General features: G+C 54.8%; 1 protein-coding gene across 1 annotated transcript in view; it reads right to left on the reverse strand.

Moving 5' to 3' along the window:
• Window positions 1-1,383, reverse strand: part of LOC134339618 (inositol-trisphosphate 3-kinase B-like) — a 49,754-nt gene extending 48,371 nt beyond the window's left edge. Inside the window, exon 1 of the mRNA XM_063036295.1 lies at window positions 635-1,383. Coding sequence (XP_062892365.1) covers window positions 635-940 — 306 coding nt within the window. The 5' untranslated portion in view covers window positions 941-1,383. The remainder of the gene's footprint in view (window positions 1-634) is intronic.
• Window positions 1,384-20,414: the final 19,031 nt, after the last annotated feature.

The raw sequence follows: 20,414 nt of genomic DNA on the forward strand, positions 1-20,414 counted from the left end.
TCTACGTTCTCGGGACCAAAGTGAATCTTTCCCGAAATCTGAGGTCACTCCTGTGAGTGTTCCAGTAACCCTCTCTGCTAACTACCCCGCATCTTCACCCCTCCACCAGGTCACCCAGGCAGAATCTCCACTGTAGAGGGAGAGAGAACCAGAACACCACTTGGGGGGAGAGGGGATGGGGGGACGGGGGAACCGGGAGGGACAGAGGGGACGGGGGGACCGGGGGGGGGAACAGAGGGGACGGGGGGACCGGGGGGGGGGAACAGAGGGGACGGGGGGCCCGGGGGGGGGGAACAGAGGGGACGGGGGGACCGGGGGGGGGGAACAGAGGGGACGGGGGGATCGGGGGAACCGGGAGGGACAGGGGGGACGGGGGGACCGGGGGGGGAAGAGGGGACGGGGGGACCGGGGGGGGGAACAGAGGGGACGGGGGGACCGGGGGGGGGAAGAGGGGACGGGGGGACCGGGGGGGGGAACAGAGGGGACGGGGGTCCGGGGGGGGAACAGAGGGGACGGGGGGACCGGGGGGGGAAGAGGGGACGGGGGGACCGGGGGGGGGAACAGAGGGGACGGGGGGACCGGGGGGGGAACAGAGGGGACGGGGGGACCGGGGACATCTGCAGAGCGCTCTCACCTTCCTCAGAATGCCCCGCCGCCTCGGCTCCTCGTCGCTGAACACATCGTCGTCCGACTCGAGGGACGAGTAGCTGAGGGAGGAGGTGGACGAGGTGGAGGACCTCACCTTCGAGGTGTCCTTCCTTCCCTTCCTCGCCTCCTCGCCGCCCGGGACCTCGCCCCCTTGGCCGCGGGGAGCACCGGAGCCGGGCTCCGGCGGCGAGGACGGGTCCTCCTCACCCGGGGAGCCCCCGAGCCGGTCCTGGCATTCGGGTCCGCCTTCCGGGCAACCTGGGGTCTCCATGCCGGGGTTGTCAGGCTCCATCCGGCCGCTGCTGCAAAGGGACCGGCTACAAAGCAAGAGGACCCAAGGCTTTGCGAGGGAACTCCTTGCAAATGGTCGCTTGGACGTCGTTCTCTGACTGACGGGCTATCTCATACACAGCACAATCTTCACAACACAACGTCGTTCAGAAGGCCAGAACTTTCGGTAAAAGTTTTTTCAGAACGCCAGTCTGCACTGCAAACTTTGAAATCGCCCGATCTCGACGCGAAGCGCTCTGAAACCGCTCGGCGCTGTGCAGCCCGGCGGTTTGATGCCGCCTCCCCGGGCGCTCAGAGCGGGCGGCTGGCTCCCAGAGTCTTTCTGCGGACCGTCCCGGGGGCGGCAGGCAGAGCCGGGCGCTCCATTGGCGGGCCGCGGGAGGGAGATCCCTCTGGCCGGAGTAGCGGCGGAGGAGCTGAGTGTCCGTGACGACGGCGTTACGACTTTCCTCCCCCCGCGTTACATAAATGTGGTCAGGAGGCGGAGACCGGGATCCTCCCCCTCCCTGGTGTCGGGGTGTTTCCCGTGTGCAGCCGCCGGCCCCGTCCCGGAGCGTGAGCGCCCTCCAGCCCCCCGCAGCCTGCATCGCAGGGCAGCCGGCCGACCCAAGGCACGGCGAGATTCCGCCCTCATGAGCTGAAGGTTCATCGGCGGCTCCCGCTGCTTCGCCGCCCCCTCCCGTGGCGCTTCCACGGTGCTGCGCTCCCTCATTCCCCCTCCCGCAGCGTGGCGCTCCATCCTCACCGCCCCTACGGCTCCCTCACCCTTTTCTCTCGGTAGTCTGTGACCTGAGTCTCTTTTCCCTCTGTTCTGGTGCCCGCATCTCTCACCCGCCTCACCTCTCCGGCTCACCCTCTCCCCACCCCCCCCCAGTCCTGCCAACATGGAACCATAGAACCCTACCGCACAGAAAACAGGCCATTCGGCTCTTCTAGTCTGTGCCGAAACTTGATTCCGCTAGTCCCATTGATCTGCACCCAGTCCATAACCCTCCTGACCTCTCCCATCCATGTACCTATCCAATTTATTCTTAAGACTGAGCCTGAAGGCAGGACCCTCTGGTGTTCTCATCACTCCCTCTCTTCCCCTTCCCCTCCCCCTCCCCCTCCCCCTCCCTCTCCCCCTCCCCCTCCCCCTCTCTCCCTCCCCCTCCCCCTCCCCCTCTCTCCCTCTCCCCCTCCCCCCTCTCTCCCTCTCCCCCTCCCCCTCCCCCCTCTCTCCCTCTCCCCCTCTCCCCCTCTCTCCCTCTCCCTCCTCTCTCCCTCTCCCCCCTCTCCCCCTCTCCCCCTCTCTCCCCCTCCCCCCTCTCTTCCTCTCCCCCTCTCCCTCTCCCCCTCCCCCCTCTCCCTCTCCCCCTCCCCCCTCTCCCTCTCCCCCTCCCCCCTCCCCCTCCCCCCTCTCCCCTCCCCCTCCCCCCTCTCCCCCTCCCCCTCCCCCCTCTCCCCCTCCCCCTCCCCCCTCTCCCTCTCCCCCCTCTCCCCCCTCTCCCCCCTCTCCCTCTCCCCCTCTCCCTCCCCTCCCCCTCCCCTCCCCCTCTCTCCCCCCTCTCTCCCCCCCTCCCTTCCCCTTCCACCCTTGCCAGTTCTGGGAACATGGAGGGCAGGACCCCCTAGTGTCCTCATCACTCCCTCCCTTCCCCTCGCCCCTCTCTCCCTTTCCCCCTCCCCCTCTCTCCCCCTCCCCCCTTCCCCCTCGCCAGTCCTGGGAACAGGGAGGGCAGGACCCCCTGGTGTCCTCATCACTCCCTCCCTTCCCCTCGCCCCTCTCTCCCCTTCCCCCTCCCCCTCTCTCCCCCTCCCCCCTCGCCAGTCCTGGGAACATGGAGGGCAGGACACCCTGGTGTCCTCATCACTCCCTCCCTACCCCTCACCCCCCCTCCCCCTCTCCCCTCCTCCCTCTCTCCCCCTCCCTTCCCCCCTCCCTTCCCCTTCCCCCCTTGCCAGTCCTGGGAACATGGAGGGCAGGACCCCCTAGTGTCCTCATCACTCCCTCCCTTCCCCTCGCCCCTCTCTCCCCTTCCCCCTCTCCCTCTCTCCCCCTCCCCTCCCCCTCTCTCCCCCTCCCCCCTTCCCCCTCGCCAGTCCTGGGAACATGGAGGGCAGGACCCCCTGGTGTCCTCATCACTCCCTCCCTTCCCCTTCCTCCCTCCCCCTCTCTCCCCCTCCCCCCTCGCCAGTCCTGGGAACATGGAGGGCAGGACCCCCTGGTGTCCTCATCACTCCCTCCCTTCCCCTTCCTCCCTCCCCCTCTCTCCCCCTCCCCCCTCGCCAGTCCTGGGAACATGGAGGGCAGGACCCCCTAGTGTCCTCATCACTCCCTCCCTCCCCCTTGCCCCTCTCTCCCCTCTCTCCCCCTCCCCCCTCTGCCCTCCCCCTCTCTCCCCCTCCCCCCTTCCCCCTCCCCCCTCGCCAGTCCTGGGAACATGGAGGGCAGGACCCCTTGGTGTCCTCATCACTCCCTCCCTCCCCATCGCCCCTCTCTCGCCTCTCTCCCCCTCCCCCCTCCGCCCTCCCCCTCTCTCCCCCTCCCCCCTTCCCCCCTTCCACCTCCCCCCTCGCCAGTCCTGGGAACATGGAGGGCAGGACCTCCTGGTGTCCTCATCACTCCCTCCCTGCCCCTCCCCCCTCTCCCCCCCTTGCCAGTCCTGGGAACATGGAGGACAGGATCCTCTGGTGTCCTCATCATTCCCCCCTCCCAATGGGCACCTGGACCGTAGCCCTCTACACCCCCACCCCCCAAACATCCCTTAAGTTTTGAAAGCGCCCCCACATCCACCACTGGCAGCTGATCCCACACTCTCACCACCCTCTGAGTGAAGAAGTTCCCTCCTCATGTTCCCCTCAAACATTTCACCTTTCACCCTTCACCCATGACCTCTGGTTGTAGTCCTGTGACCCAACCTCAGTGGAAAAAGCCTGCTTGTATTTACCCTGTCTATACCCTTCAGAAAGGTTGTATCCCTCCGTCAAATCTTCCTTCAGCCTTCTCCGACTTCAGAGGGTCCTGCCAACCATGTTCCTCGGACTGGAAGGGCGGGGGGGGGGGTCAATAAACTTGACTTTGGCATTTTTCCAGAAACTTCTGGGTCAGAATCAAATTCATATTTAATGATCAAATTGGGCTTGTCATAACTGATAAATGTCATAAAATTTGTTGTTTTGTGGCAGGAGTACAGTTGCAAGACACAGAAGTTGCTATAATTAGGGATAAAACTGAGATAAATGGTGGTAGGTGAACCAGCTCAGTTGGGACAGTGTTAGACTGAAGATCTAAACATTCCTGGCACAATCTCAGGTTTCGTCACCGAGACACACTCCTTTTATGGAAGCAAATAGGTTAGCATTTATTTCGAGAGGACTAGACTATAAAAACAAAGGATGTAAGGCTGAGGCTTTATAAGGCAATGGCGAGGCATCACTTGGAGTTTTGTGAGTTTTAGGCCCTCTTTCTAAGAAAAGAGGTGCTGGCTTTGGAGAGAGTCCAGAAAAGATAATGACTCTGGGATTGAAAGGTTTATCGCATGAGGAGTATTTGATGCCTCTGGGCCTGTACCCATTGGAGTTCAGAAGAATGAGGGAGGATCTCTTTGAAACTGATTGAATATTGAAAGACCTTGATAGAGTGGATGTGGAGCGGATGTTTCCTATAGTGGGGGAGTCTAGGACCAGAGGACACAGATAGAGTGGATGTGGAGAGGATGTTTCCTATAGTGGGGGAGTCTAGGACCAGAGGGCACAGATAGACTGGATGCGGAGAGGATGTTTCCTATAGTGGGGGAGTCTCAGCCCAGAGGGCACAGACAGAGTGGATGTGGAGAGGATATTTCCTATAGTGGGGGAGACTAGGACCAGAGGACACAGATAGAGTGGATGTGGAGAGGATGCTTCCTATAGTAGGGGAGTCTAGGACCAGAGGACACAGATAGAGTGGATGTGGAGGGGATGTTTCCTATAGTGGGGGAGTCTAGGACCAGAGGGCACAGATAGAGTGGGTGTGGAGGGGATGTTTCCTATAGTGAGGGAGTCAAGGACCAGAGGGCACAGATAGAGTGGATGTGGAGAGGATGTTTCCTATAGTGGGGGAGTCTAGGACCAGAGGGCACAGATAGAGTGGGTGTGGAGAGGATGTTTCCTATAGTGGGGGACTCTAGGACCAGAGGACACAGATAGAGTGGATGTGGAGGGGATGTTTCCTACAGTGGGGGAGTCTAGGACCAGAGGGCACAGATAGAGTGGGTGTGGAGAGGATGTTTCCTATAGTGGGGGAGTCTAGGACCAGAGGACACAGATAGAGTGGATGTGGAGAGGATGTTTCCTATAGTGGGAGAGTCTAGGACCAGAGGACACAGATAGAGTGGATGTGGAGAGGATGTTTCCTATAGTGGGAGAGTCTAGGACCAGAGGACACAGATAGAGTGGATGTGGTGAGGATGTTTCCTATAGTGGGGGAGTCTAGGACCAGAGGGCACAGATAGAGTGGATGTGGAGAGGATGTTTCCTATAGTGGGGGAGTCTAGGACCAGAGGGCACAGATAGAGTGGATGTGGAGAGGATGTTTCCTATAGTGGGGGAGTCTGGGACCAGAGGACACAGATAGAGTGGATGTGGAGAGGATGTTTCCTATAGTGGGGGAGTCTGGGACCAGAGGACACAGATAGAGTGGATGTGGAGAGGATGTTTCCTATAGTGGGGGAGTCTAGGACCAGAGGACACAGATAGAGTGGATGTGGAGAGGATGTTTCCTATAGTGGGGGAGTCTAGGACCAGAGGACACAGATAGAGTGGATGTGGAGAGGATGTTTCCTATAGTGGGGGAGTCTAGGACCAGAGGACACAGATAGAGTGGATGTGGAGAGGATGTTTTCTATAGTGGGGGAGTCTGGGACCAGAGGACACAGATAGAGTGGATGTGGAGAGGATGTTTCCTATAGTGGGGGAGTCTAGGACCAGAGGACACAGATAGAGTGGATGTGGAGAGGATGTTTCCTATAGTGGAGGAGTCTGGGACCAGAGGACACAGATAGAGTGGATGTGGAGAGGATGTTTCCTATAGTGGGGGAGTCTAGGACCAGAGGACACAGATAGAGTGGATGTGGGGAGGATGTTTCCTGTAGTGGGGGAGTCTAGGACCAGAGGACACAGATAGAGTGGATGTGGAGAGGATGTTTCCTATAGTGGGGGAGTCTAGGACCAGAGGACACAGATAGAGTGGATGTGGAGAGGATGTTTCCTATAGTGGAGGAGTCTGGGACCAGAGGACACAGATAGAGTGGATGTGGAGAGGATGTTTCCTGTACTGGGGGAGTCTAGGACCAGAGGACACAGATAGAGTGGATGTGGAGAGGATGTTTCCTATAGTGGGGGAGTCTGGGACTAGAGGACACAGATAGAGTGGATGTGGAGAGGATGTTTCCTATAGTGGGGGAGTCTAGGACCAGAGGACACAGATAGAGTGGATGTGGAGAGGATGTTTCCTATAGTGGAGGAGTCTGGGACCAGAGGACACAGATAGAGTGGATGTGGAGAGGATGTTTCCTGTACTGGGGGAGTCTAGGACCAGAGGACACAGATAGAGTGGATGTGGAGAGGATGTTTCCTGTACTGGGGGAGTCTAGGACCAGAGGACACAGATAGAGTGGATGTGGAGAGGATGTTTCCTATAGTGGGGGAGTGTGGAGAGGATGTTTCCTGTACTGGGGGAGTCTAGGACCAGAGGACACAGATAGAGTGGATGTGGAGAGGATGTTTCCTGTACTGGGGGAGTCTAGGACCAGAGGACACAGATAGAGTGGATGTGGAGAGGATGTTTCCTGTAGTGGGGGAGTCTGGGACCAGAGGACACAGATAGAGTGGATGTGGAGAGGATATTTCCTATAGTGGGGGAGTCTGGGACCAGAGGACACAGATAGAGTGGATGTGGAGAGGATGTTTCCTATAGTGGGGGAGTCTGGGACCAGAGGACACAGATAGGGTGGATGTGGAGAGGATGTTTCCTATAGTGGGGGAGTCTAGGACCAGAGGACACAGATAGAGTGGATGTGGAGAGGATGTTTCCTATGGTGGGGGAGTCTGGGACCAGAGGGCACAGATAGAGTGGATGTGGAGAGGATGTTTCCTATAGTGGGGGAGTCTGGGACCAGAGGACACAGATAGAGTGGATGTGGAGAGGATGTTTCCTATGGTGGGGGAGTCTAGGACCAGAGGACACAGATAGAGTGGATGTGGAGAGGATGTTTCCTATAGTGGGGGAGTCTGGGACCAGAGGACACAGATAGGGTGGATGTGGAGAGGATGTTTCCTATAGTGGGGGAGTCTGGGACCAGAGGACACGGATAGAGTGGCTGTGGAGAGGATGTTTCCTATAGTGGGGGAGTCTAGGACCAGAGGACACAGATAGAGTGGATGTGGAGAGGATGTTTCCTATAGTGGGGGAGTCTAGGACCAGAGGACACAGATAGAGTGGATGTGGAGAGGATGTTTCCTATAGTGGGGGAGTCTGGGACCAGAGGACACAGATAGAGTGGATGTGGAGAGGATGTTTCCTATAGTGGGGGAGTCTAGGACCAGAGGACACAGATAGAGTGGATGTGGAGAGGATGTTTCCTATAGTGGAGGAGTCTGGGACCAGAGGACACAGATAGAGTGGATGTGGAGAGGATGTTTCCTATAGTGGGGGAGTCTAGGACCAGAGGACACAGATAGAGTGGATGTGGAGAGGATGTTTCCTGTAGTGGGGGAGTCTAGGACCAGAGGACACAGATAGAGTGGATGTGGAGAGGATGTTTCCTATAGTGGGGGAGTCTAGGACCAGAGGACACAGATAGAGTGGATGTGGAGAGGATGTTTCCTATAGTGGAGGAGTCTGGGACCAGAGGACACAGATAGAGTGGATGTGGAGAGGATGTTTCCTGTACTGGGGGAGTCTAGGACCAGAGGACACAGATAGAGTGGATGTGGAGAGGATGTTTCCTATAGTGGGGGAGTCTGGGACTAGAGGACACAGATAGAGTGGATGTGGAGAGGATGTTTCCTATAGTGGGGGAGTCTAGGACCAGAGGACACAGATAGAGTGGATGTGGAGAGGATGTTTCCTATAGTGGAGGAGTCTGGGACCAGAGGACACAGATAGAGTGGATGTGGAGAGGATGTTTCCTGTACTGGGGGAGTCTAGGACCAGAGGACACAGATAGAGTGGATGTGGAGAGGATGTTTCCTGTACTGGGGGAGTCTAGGACCAGAGGACACAGATAGAGTGGATGTGGAGAGGATGTTTCCTATAGTGGGGGAGTGTGGAGAGGATGTTTCCTGTACTGGGGGAGTCTAGGACCAGAGGACACAGATAGAGTGGATGTGGAGAGGATGTTTCCTGTACTGGGGGAGTCTAGGACCAGAGGACACAGATAGAGTGGATGTGGAGAGGATGTTTCCTATAGTGGGGGAGTCTGGGACCAGAGGACACAGATAGAGTGGATGTGGAGAGGATGTTTCCTATAGTGGGGGAGTCTGGGACCAGAGGACACAGATAGAGTGGATGTGGAGAGGATGTTTCCTATAGTGGGGGAGTCTGGGACCAGAGGACACAGATAGGGTGGATGTGGAGAGGATGTTTCCTATAGTGGGGGAGTCTAGGACCAGAGGACACAGATAGAGTGGATGTGGAGAGGATGTTTCCTATGGTGGGGGAGTCTGGGACCAGAGGGCACAGATAGAGTGGATGTGGAGAGGATGTTTCCTATAGTGGGGGAGTCTGGGACCAGAGGACACAGATAGAGTGGATGTGGAGAGGATGTTTCCTATGGTGGGGGAGTCTAGGACCAGAGGACACAGATAGAGTGGATGTGGAGAGGATGTTTCCTATAGTGGGGGAGTCTGGGACCAGAGGACACAGATAGGGTGGATGTGGAGAGGATGTTTCCTATAGTGGGGGAGTCTGGGACCAGAGGACACGGATAGAGTGGCTGTGGAGAGGATGTTTCCTATAGTGGGGGAGTCTAGGATCAGAGGACACGGATAGAGTGGATGTGGAGAGGATGTTTCCTATAGTGGGGGAGTCTAGGACCAGAGGACACAGATAGAGTGGATGTGGAGAGGATGTTTCCTATAGTGGGGGAGTCTAGGACCAGAGGACACAGATAGAGTGGATGTGGAGAGGATGTTTCCTATAGTGGGGGAGTCTGGGATCAGAGGACACGGATAGAGTGGATGTGGAGAGGATGTTTCCTATAGTGGGGGAGTCTAGGACCAGAGGACACGGATAGAGTGGATGTGGAGAAGATGTTTCCTATAGTGGGGGAGTCTGGAATCAGAGGACACGGATAGAGTGGATGTGGAGAGGATGTTTCCTATAGTGGGGGAGTCTAGGACCAGAGGACACAGATAGAGTGGATGTGGAGAGGATGTTTCCTATAGTGGGGGAGTCTAGGACCAGAGGACACGGATAGAGTGGATGTGGAGAAGATGTTTCCTATAGTGGGGGAGTCTGGAATCAGAGGACACAGATAGAGTGGATGTGGAGAGGATGTTTCCTATAGTGGGGGGGTCTAAGCCTCGGACTACAGTGACGTTCATTTCAAATGGAAATTTCTTTAGCCAGAGGGTGGTGAATCTGTGGAATTTGTTGTCACAGACGACTGTGGAAGCCGGGTCCCTGAGTGCATTTAAAGTGGACGTTGATCGGTTCTCGATTAGCCAGGGTCTGAGGGGTTACGGGGAGAATGCAGGAGATTGGGGCTGAGAAGGGAATTGATCAGCCGTGATGGATAGGTGGAGACTGGATGGGTTGAACTGCTTGTCCTGCTCCTGTGTCGGATGGGCTGTGGTTATGCACAATTCTGCTCTCTCAGCTGCATCAAGCGATTGATTTCAGGGGACCGTTTGCAAGGAGTTGAGAGCCTGAGTTACCGGGAAAGATTATTGTGTGCGGCAGTGGGAAAAAAACATCCCTCTTTTTTTTTCCTTCCCAAACCTCGATCGTGGCAGTGTCACTACCCCTGCTCCCTTGGAGTGACCCTCGATCCGCTGCGCTTGGCCTTCCTGACCTTACGAGGAGTCAGTCTTCTCTTCTGCTTGTGTGTGTGAGGGAGGGGCCAGTTATCCCCCCGGCGGCGGACCGTGCATGTGTGGGAGGGGCAGCGGCTCGGGAGACAGTTAGGTGTGTCCGCTCGGAGGCCCAGTGCTGATCGGGGCTTTGCCCAGTGGCCTTTCTGTTAAGGGTTGGGGTAGGATTAGGGGCCGGATGGGGGCGGGGGAATGGAAGAGGGAGGGAGTTATGGTTAAGGCTAGGGTTGGGGTAGGATTACAGGCTGCAGGGGCGAGGGACGGACTCGCGGTTCGGATGAGATTGTGCAGGCAGTGGGGAAATCATCCCCCTTGTGCCTGAGATTTGCTGTCCCACAACCCTGGCCCACGCCTTCCCTAACCAGGTCCAGAACTGGCCTTTATCGGATCTTCCTCCTCCTTATGCAAGTCAGCGGGTTTGTGGGGGTGTGGCCAGGGTTAATCGGGGTGCGGTTGGGGTTAGTGGGGAGTGTGTTCCCCTTGGACATTAGGATGTTTGAGGCTGGGGCTGGGAGAGATCAGGTTGTGGAGTTTAGCCTGGCGAGATATGTGGGGCTGTGGTGGATAGCGTAGCGTAGGGCGGCCACTTTAATCCGGCCCATGCCTTTCATTAACGTGGCCTGACACCACTTGGCTTAACGAACCGGGTGTGCAAAGGGACACATCATCAGTAATGCAACCTGGGGTCACTGGCTCTTTCGGGTCTTTAATCATCACTCAGGCGACCCAGCCAGTATGGTTGCCAACTGTTCCGTATTCGCCAGGGCATCCCGTATACTGGGCCAAATTGATTTGTCCCATATGGGACTGCCCTTGTCCCGTATTTCCCCCGCTAAGGTAGAGCATTCCGATGAAACCGTTCGTAAGCAGAAATGGTGTAAAACGCAGAAGCAATTATCATTAATTCATATGGGAAAATTTTTGAGTGTTCCTTGACCCAAACAATAACCTACCAAATAACACATAAAACCTGAAATACTCGAACATATAACCGAACATATAGTAAAAGCAGGAATGCTATGATAAATACACAGCCTATATAAAGTAGAAATAATGTATCTACAGTGCAGTTTCACTGAACAGAATCGGGAAGATTAAGCCAAAACCGATTTGTCGAAAAAAAATCGGCACACACACGCATGCGCACGTCACGTATACGCAAGTCATGCGTGTGCACACAGGTGCCTGCGCAAGGTTTCATGGTCATGGTAGTCTTTCTCGGGGTAAAGACAAGTGTCCCGTATTTGACTGCTACTTTTGACCCTTATTTGGGAGTGAGAAAGTTGGCAACCCTACCAGCCAGGGTTGATCAGGCCCGGCTTGTGTTTATCCCATGGGCCAAGATCATGAGAGGCATCTAATTCTGTGTGTTATGGGTGTTTTAGAACTTGTTACTTGGCTTTATTTTTGATCATTTGGGGAGTGGAATGTCCTGAGGCCTAGTTATCAGGGTTTACCTCCAAGTGATGTTCATCTTCCCTGCTTTAAATTTACACTGCTCTGGACAGGGTTAGGGGCTTGAGGGGAGAGGGGGATGTAGAGGGAGGGAGTTAAGGTTAAGGCTGGGGTTCAGGGTAGGATTAGGGGCTGGAGAGGAGAAGGGGAGGAATTATGGTTAGCACTAGGGATGGGAAGGATTAGGGGCTGGAGAGGAGAGGAGGATGTAGAGGGAGGGAGTTAAGGTTAGGGTTAGGGTTCAGGGTAGGACTAGGGGCTAGAGAGGAGAAGGGAAGGAATTATGGTTAGGGCTAAGGTTGGGGTAGGATTAGGAGCTGGAGAGGAGGGAGGATGGAAAAGGGAGGGAGTTAAGGTTAGGCCTAGGGTTCAGGGTAAGATTAGGAGCTGGAGGTGAGAGGGAGTGGAAGAGGGAGGGAGTTATGGTTAGGGATAGGGTTGGGTAGGATTAGAGGCCGGAGGGGAGGGAGGGGATGGAAGGGGGTTGGAGTTAAGGTTAGGTCTAGGGTTGAAGCACCTTCAATAACTCCAAAAGAGTGAAGTAGGGTAAATACTGAAAGGCTTGTTCAACCTTCCTCTGTAACTTAGGAGATGAAACCCAGGCAACATTTTAGTAAACCTCACAATTTTATTGACATCTTTCCTATAATTCGGTGATCAGAACTGTACACAATACTCCAAATTTGGCCTTATACAATTTCAACATTATGTTATAATTTCAAATTTTGATTAGTAATTAGTGATCTGGATGATGGGGTGGTAAATTGGATTATTAAGTATGCAGATGATACTAAGATAGCTGGCATTGTGGATAATGAAGTAGGTTTTCAAAGCTTGCAGAGAGATTTAGGCCAGTTAGAAGAGTGGGCTGAAAGATGGCAGATGGAGTTTAATGCTGAAAAATGTTAGGTGATACATTTTGGTAGGACTAATCAAAATTATATTCAAATTATGTTATAACTAAAATGGCTTTTCTGTAATAGTAACTGTGATGTAAGGAGTTCTCTCTCTCTCTGCTTGTTTGGGTTATATTATTGATAAGAGGGTAAACGAACCAATTGGGATATATATGATATTCTTTCTTGTGTGTCTGTAAGCTATTGTTTTCGCGGGCTTTGGGGAGAAGGCGGGATGGGGACAGAGAGGGGAGATGTGATGCTGTAAGCTGGGCGACGGAACGGACCCAGAGCGGGAGTCCGAGGCCCAGGGTCTTCGCCGAGGACAGGAGATGAAGACAGACTGGTGTGAAGCGGCTGGTCCCAGGCGGTGGGTCGAGGGGGTCGGAGGGGATGGAATGGTGGAAAGAAGACTCCGTTAATTGAGCTCCAATGGTTGTGACGAAGTGGTTGAACTTTGATAAGTTTGGCGCCTTTTATTTTCCTTTTATATTTTATCTCTATTAATTACATAGTTCCAGTAAGATCTATAAAGTGTAATCATTTAATCACATATGGTGTATTGTCTGTTATTTGGCGTGGTGGGGTACATCACACAGCATCCACACAAACTTGATTACCCAGTTTGGTGGGACTGAAGGCTGCTCCCCCCGGACGGAAGCGAGTTGAGTGAGCCTGAGGCTTAACGGGGGCTACACCCGATTCTGATATCGGTCTCTATTGTGGACTGAGAGTGGGAAGGGGGCAGAGAGAGGGGAATCATGGTTGGGAAAAGGGGAAGGGAGAGGGGAGGGAGCGGGAAGCACCAGAGAGACATTCTGTAACAATCGATAAACTAATTGTTTACAATCAAATGACCTTGCCTGGTGTCTCAGGGCTGGGTGTGTCTGTACCCACCCCTGACACTCCTTCTCTGCCACCTGTCCCTCACCCCTTCCACGGTGCTCCACTCTCACATCTTTTGCTCCCGCCAGATTCACTAACTCGCTCTCTGCTCCACGTTGACAAATACAGCACTGTGTAAAACTCCTAGGCACCCTAGCAATATATATGTACCCAAGACTTTGCCCTCTCTTGTTGGAGATGGTTGTTGCCTGGCACTTGTGAAGCTCAAAAGTTACTTGCCACTTGTCCCTAATGTATTTGCCTCTACCACCATCCACACCTGTTTGTGCAAAGAATTTATCTCTGACATTCCCCCGCCCCATACTTTCCTCCAATCACCTCAAAATTATGTACCTCATATTAGCCATTGCCTACATGGGAATAGAGTGCTGGCTGTCCACTCGATCGATGCCTCTTAACATCTTGTACACCTCTATCAAGTCATAGAGTCAAAGATTATAGTTTCATTTATTATCAGAGTATACAACTCTGAATATGGCCCTTGTGGCTACGGGGATCAGGGGGTATGGAGGGAAGGCTGGGGCGGGGATCTGAGTTGGATGATCAGCCATGATCATAATAAATGGCGGTGCAGGCTCGAAGGGCCGAATGGCCTACTACTGCACCTATTTTCTATGTTTCTATGAAATTCTCCTTCTCCAAATAGTCACAAACCCAAGAAAAAAAAGAACAGCAGCACAATTATCAACCACCCCCACCCCAAATCCCTCCTCACTGCGCAACAAAAAAAATCATAGAAAACTATAGCACAACAGCAGGCCCTTCGGCCCATCTAGTCTATGCTGAAACCACTTAACCTGCCTTCTTCACCGGGACCTCAGCCCTCCACACCCCTCCCATCCACGTACCTGTCCAAACTTCTCAAACTTCCCTTAAACATTGAAATCGAGCTCACATGCACCACTTGTGCTGGCAGCTCATTCCACACTCTCACCACCCTCTGAGTGAAGAAGTTTCCCTCACGTTCCCCTTAAACTTTTCACCTTTCTCCCTTAACCCATGAACTCTGGATGTGGTCCCACCCAATCTCTGTGGAAAAAGCCTGCTTGCAGATAGTCTCTCTGTACTCCTTGTAATTTTGTATGCCTCCATAAAATCTCCTCTCAATCTTCTACATTCTAAAGACTTCATTCCTAACCTATTCAATCTTTCCTTAGAACTCACGTCCTTCAGATGTGGCAACATTCTTGCAAATTTTCTCTGCACTCTTTCAACCTTTCCTGTAGATAGGTGACCAAAACCAAACACGATACTCCAAAGTATAGAACTTCAACATTATGTCCCATCTCTCCTGTGCTCAAGACATTGATTTACAAAGACCAAAGTACCAAAACCTTTCTTTGCAACCCTGTCTACCTGTGACGCCACTTTCAATGAATTAGGGACCTGTACTCCCAGATCCCTTTGTCCACACTCTTCAGTCAAGACCTACTCTGGTTGGTCCAACCAAAGTGCAACACCTTGCACTTGTCTGCATTAGCTTCCGTCTGCCATTTTACAGCGCATTTTTCTGGCTGGACCAGACCCCACTGAAAGCCATGATAGCCTTCCTCACTGTCCACAACATCCCAATCTTGGTGTCATCCGCAAATTTGCTGCTTCAGTTAACCACATTTTCATCCAGATCGTTGATATAGATGACAAACAACAACAGACCCAACACCGGTCCCTGCAGCACTCCACTAGTCACAGGCGTCCAGACAGTGAGACAACCATCTACCACCACTCTCTGGCTTCTCCCTCAAAGCCAATGTCTCATCCAATTTACTACCTCATCCTGAATGCCGAGTGACTGAACGATCTTGACCAATCTCCCGTGCGGGACCTTGTCACCTCTCATTACCTTTTCTCCAAAGAGAAAAGTCTAAGCTCACTCAATCTTTCCTCATAAGACACCCTCTCTAATCCAGGCGGCATCCTGGTAAATTTCCTCTGCATCCTCTCTAGTTCAGGCAGCATCCTGGTAAATCTCCTCTGCACCCTCTCTAATCCAGGCAGCATCCTGGTAAATCTCCTCTGCACCCTCTCTAATCCAGGCGGCATCCTGGTAAATTTCCTCTGCACCCTCTCTAAACCAGGCAGCGTATTGGTAAACCTCCTCTGCCCCCTCTCTAATGCAGGCAGCATCCCGGTAAATCTCCTCTGCATCCTCTCTAGTTCAGGCAGCATCCTGGTAAATCTCCTCTGCACCCTCTCTAATCCAGGCTGCGTCCTGGTAAATCTCCTCTGCACCCTCTCTAATCCAGTCAGCATCTTGGTAAATCTCCTCTGCACTCCCTCTAATCCAGGCAGCATCCTGGTGAATCTCTGCTGCACCCTCTCTAATCCAGGCAGCATCGTGGTAAACCTCCTCTGCACATTCTCTAAAGCTTCCACATCCTTCCAATAAGACGCGACCAGAACGGAACAGAATATTCCAGGTGTGGTCTAACCAGGCTTTCATAGACCTGCAACTTAACCTCATGGCTCTCGAACTCAATCCCCGACTAATGAAGGCCAACACCCCATACGCCTTTGTCACCACCCTATCAACTTGCACGGTGACTTTGAGGGGTTGGTTGGCCCCAGGATCTCTCTGCTCCTCTGCACTCTGGAGAGGAATGAAGTGCGGTGTGAGGGGAGCGGGAAGAGGACTTGACCATCAGAATTAAGTCTATTATTGCTGACAAATGTCATCAAATCTGTTGCTTTTGAGGCTGCAGGTCAGTGGTATACCTAAAATACACAATAAATTATAATAAGAATTATATTTTTAAAAGTTAATATGTAGTGCAAAAAGGGAGCAAAAAAATTGAAGAAGTGTTCGTGAGTTGATTGTAAATTCAGAAATCGGAATGGTGGAGGGGAAGAAGCTGAGGGTGAGCCTTCAGGCTCTTGCACCTCCCCTTTGATGGTAGCAGGTCCTGGGTGTCGGGGACCTCAATGATAAGACTCCTACGGTCAAGATGAGGCCGGAAAGTGGCGATTCTTTGCGGGTGGCACAGAAGTGATTTCTCACAGTTGAATTCCACATGAACCTTGAAACACAACGTGCTATCAGTAACACAAGTTTACAATGGATTGAAGTGGAGGTTCATTCTCTGGATTCTCCAGGGTAGGAAGGGGTGTTGTCTACCAGGATTCTGTAGCAGAAGGAACTGGTGCATCCTTTGTATGACAGGTACAGTGACCCGAGGCGCATTGGTGCAGTGTGTTAAGCCGTGGCCGCCTGACTCCAGAGACCCTGGTTCGATTGCAACGTCTAGAGCTGTGTGTGTGTGGATTTTGCCTGTTCTCCAAGACCTCTATTATCCAGGACATGCTCTCTTCTCACTATTGCCATCGGGAAGGAGGTACAGGAGCCTCAGGTCCCACACCACCAGGTTCAGGAACAGTTATTACCCTCAACCATCAGGCTCCTGAACCAGTGAGGATAACCTCAACTCTGAACTGATTCCCTCGGGAAGGAGGTACAGGAGCCTCAGGACCCACACCACCAGGTTCAGGAACAGTTATTACCCTCAACCATCAGGCTCCTGAACCAGTGAGTATAACCTCAACTCTGAACTGATTCCATCGGGAAGGAGGTACAGGAGCCTCAGGTCCCACACCACCAGGTTCAGGAACAGTTATTACCCTCAACCATCAGGCTCCTGAACCAGTGAGTATAACCTCAACTCCGAACTGATTCCATCGGGAAGGAGGTACAGGAGACTCAGGTCCCACACCACCAGGTTCAGGAACAGTTATTACCCTCAACCATCAGGCTCCTGAACCAGAGGGGATAACTTCACTGAACTTCACTCACCCCATCACTGAGCAGCTCCCACAACCTATGGACTCACTTTCAAGGTCTCTTCATCTGATGCTCTGGATATTTATTGTTTATTTATTTAGTTTCTTTCTTTTGTTGTTTTTGCACCTTTGTGGTCTACCCTGTTGGTGCAATCTTTCATTGATCTGTGGTCATTGCATTTATTGGGTATGCCCGGAACAAAATGAACCTCAGGGTTGTATGTGGTGACATGTATGTACTTTGGTAATAAATTTATCCTGAACTTTGAAGTTAACCCTGAAAGAGTCCTGAACCATGTTGGTTTGTGCCTGAATTCTCTCCACATTTAGAAAGCAATTTACACTTTGATTCACTCTGCATCACTTCCCTGCCCCAGATCACTCGGTACAACACAACTGGTCGCTGCATCCATGGCTACGATGGTCAGATACACCTGCCTCAGGTAGACCGTGTGGAGCCAGGTCAGACAGGGTTATCCTCCTGACTGCTGCTTGCAGCCCAGAGGGGCAGCTCGGTCCATTAGGATTCGGCGTGCCTGGTCTGGGCTCGTCCTGCCGAGTCACACGGTGTCAGGCATTGAAACGCCCACCCGGAGTGCTTTCGTTCCCCGCACTCTCGCTGTGGGCTGCGGGAGGAGAGACCGCGGTGCCTCCGAGGAGCCGCGGCTTCGGAATCAAACCTGAGGACCTACCCCGTGGCAACCCACTCTCATCGGTCTGCCGCGTTGCGGCGACGGGGTTATCGAGTTTGCACAAGTCCTGGTCGCTCGCAGTGGCTCCTTCAGTTCAGTGAAAGCACAGAACTGCACCTCTGGCCTTCCCCGGTTTGATCATTCCCTTTCACCCAGTTTGTAATCTGCACCCACCTACCTCCCTCTCTCCCTCTCTCCTCCTTACACTTCAAACACTTTCTTCCCTTCTAGTCATCCCTTCATCCCCCTCCTTTCATTCTTCCACTTCCCTTCCCTCACTCTCTCTTTCCCTCCCTCCTCACCCTCCCCTTCCCTCCCTCCTCACCCTCCCCTTCCCCTCCTCTTCACCTCCCATTCCCAGCCCCATCCCTCTCTCTCTCCCTCTCTGTCCCTCTCTCTCTCTCTCAAACTCCCCCTCTCTTTCCAACTCGTACCCTCCCTCTCACCCCCTCACCCTATCCCCCTCTCCCCCTCTCTCCCCTCCCACTCTCCCTCTCCCTCCTTCCCTCACCCTCTCCCTCTCTCCCTCTCTCTCTCTCCCTCCCTCTCTCTCCCTCCCTCACCCTCTCCCCTCCCTCTCACTCCATTTCTCCCCCTCCCTCTTCTTCCCTCCCTCACCCTATCCAACCTCTCCCCCCTCTCTCTCCCTCCCACTCTCCCTCTCCCTCCTTCCCTCACCCTCTCCCCTTCCCTCTCCCTCCCTCTCTCCCTCTCTCTCTCCTTCTCCCTCCCTCACCCTCTCCCCTCTCCCTCTCCCTCCCTCTCTCCCTCACTCCCCCCTTCCTCACCCTCTCCCCCTCTCCCTCTCCCTCCCTCCCTCACCCTCTCCCATCCCTCTCCCTCCTTCTCTCACCCTCTCCCCTTCCCTCCCTCCCTCTCTCCCTCCCTCTCCCTCCCTCACCCTCTCCCCTCTCCCTCTCCCTCCCTCTCTCCCTCTCTCCCTCCCTCCCCCTTCCTCACCCTCTCTCCTCTTCCTCACCCTCTCCCCCTCTCCATCTCCCTCCCTCCCTTACCCTCTCCCCTCCCTCTCCCTCCTTCCCTCACCCTCTCCCCCTTCCCTCTCCCTCCCTCTCTCCTCCACTCCCTCCCTCACCCTCTCCCTCTCCCTCTCCCTCCCTCCCTCACCCTCTCCCCTCTCTCTCCATTTCTCCCCCTCCCTCTCCCTCCCTCACCCTCTCCCCTCTTCCTCTCCCTCCCTCTCTCCCTCTCTCCCTCCCTCTCCCCATTCCTCACCCTCTCCCCCCTCTCCCTCTCCCTCCCTCCCTCACCCTATCCCCCTCTCCCTCCCTCTCTCTCCCTGCCACTCTCCCTCTCCCTCCCACTTTCACTCTCCCTCCCACCCTCACCCTCTCCCCTCCCTCTCCCTCCTTCCCTCACCCTCTCCCCTTCCCTCTCCCTCCCTCTCTCCGCCTCTCCCTCCTTCACCCTCTCCCCTCTCCCTTTCCCTCCCTCTCTCCTTCTCCCTGCCTCTCTCCCTCTCTCTCTCCCTCTCCTTCCCTCCCTTACACTCTCCCCTCCCTCTCCCTCCTTCCCTCACCCTCTCCCCCTTCCCTCTCCCTCCCTCTCTCCTCCACTCCCTCCCTCACCCTCTCCCTCTCCCTCTCCCTCCCTCCCTCACCCTCTCCCCTCTCTCTCCATTTCTCCCCCTCCCTCTCCCTCCCTCCCTCTCCCTCCCTCACCCTCTCCCCTCTTCCTCTCCCTCCCTCTCTCCCTCTCTCCCTCCCTCTCCCCGTTCCTCACCCTCTCCCCCCTCTCCCTCCCTCTCTCACCCTATCCCCCTCTCCCTCCCTCTCTCTCCCTGCCACTCTCCCTCTCCCTCCCACTTTCACTCTCCCTCCCACCCTCACCCTCTCCCCTCCCTCTCCCTCCTTCCCTCACCCTCTCCCCTTCCCTCTCCCTCCCTCTCTCCGCCTCTCCCTCCTTCACCCTCTCCCCTCTCCCTTTCCCTCCCTCTCTCCTTCTCCCTGCCTCTCTCCCTCTCTCCCTCCCTCTCCTTCCCTCCCTCCCCCTCTCCACTCCCTCTTGCTCCATTTCTCCCCTCCCTCTCCCTCCCTCCCTCTCCCTCTCCCCTCCCTCTCTCCATCTCTCTACCGCCTCTCCCTCCCTCTCTCCCTCCCTCCCTCACCCTCTCCCCTATCCCTCTCCCTCCCTCCCTCACCCTCTCCCCTTTCCATCTCCCTCCCTCCCTCATCCTCTCCCCCTCCATCTCTCTCCCTCCCTCCCTCTCCCTCTCCCCTCCCTCTCTCTCTCCCTCCCTCACGCACCCTCTCCGCTCCCTCTCTTTCCCTCCCTCTCCCGCCCTGACTCACCCTCTTCCCCCTCTCCCTCTCTCTCCCTCCCTCTCTCCCTCTCCCTCGCTCTCTCCCTCTCTCCCTCTCCCTCCCTCTCTCCCTCTCTCCCTTTCTCTCCCTCCCTCCCTCACCCTCTCCCCCTCTCCCTCCCTCTCTCCCTCCCTCTCCCTCCCTCCCTCTCCCTCCCTCCCTCACCCTCTCCCCTTTCCCTCTCCCTCCCTCCCTCATCCTCTCCCCTTTCCATCTCCCTCCCTCCCTCATCCTCTCCCCCTCCATCTCTCTCCCTCCCTCTCTCTCCATCTCTCTCTCTCCCTCCCTCTCTCTCACTCCCTCCCTCTCCCTCCCTCCCTCACCCTCTCCCCCTCCCTCTCTCCATCTCTCTACCCCCTCTCCCTCCCTCCCTC

The sequence above is a fragment of the Mobula hypostoma genome, chromosome 30 (genome assembly GCF_963921235.1).
Source record: "Mobula hypostoma chromosome 30, sMobHyp1.1, whole genome shotgun sequence".
Taxonomy (NCBI): domain Eukaryota; kingdom Metazoa; phylum Chordata; class Chondrichthyes; order Myliobatiformes; family Myliobatidae; genus Mobula; species Mobula hypostoma.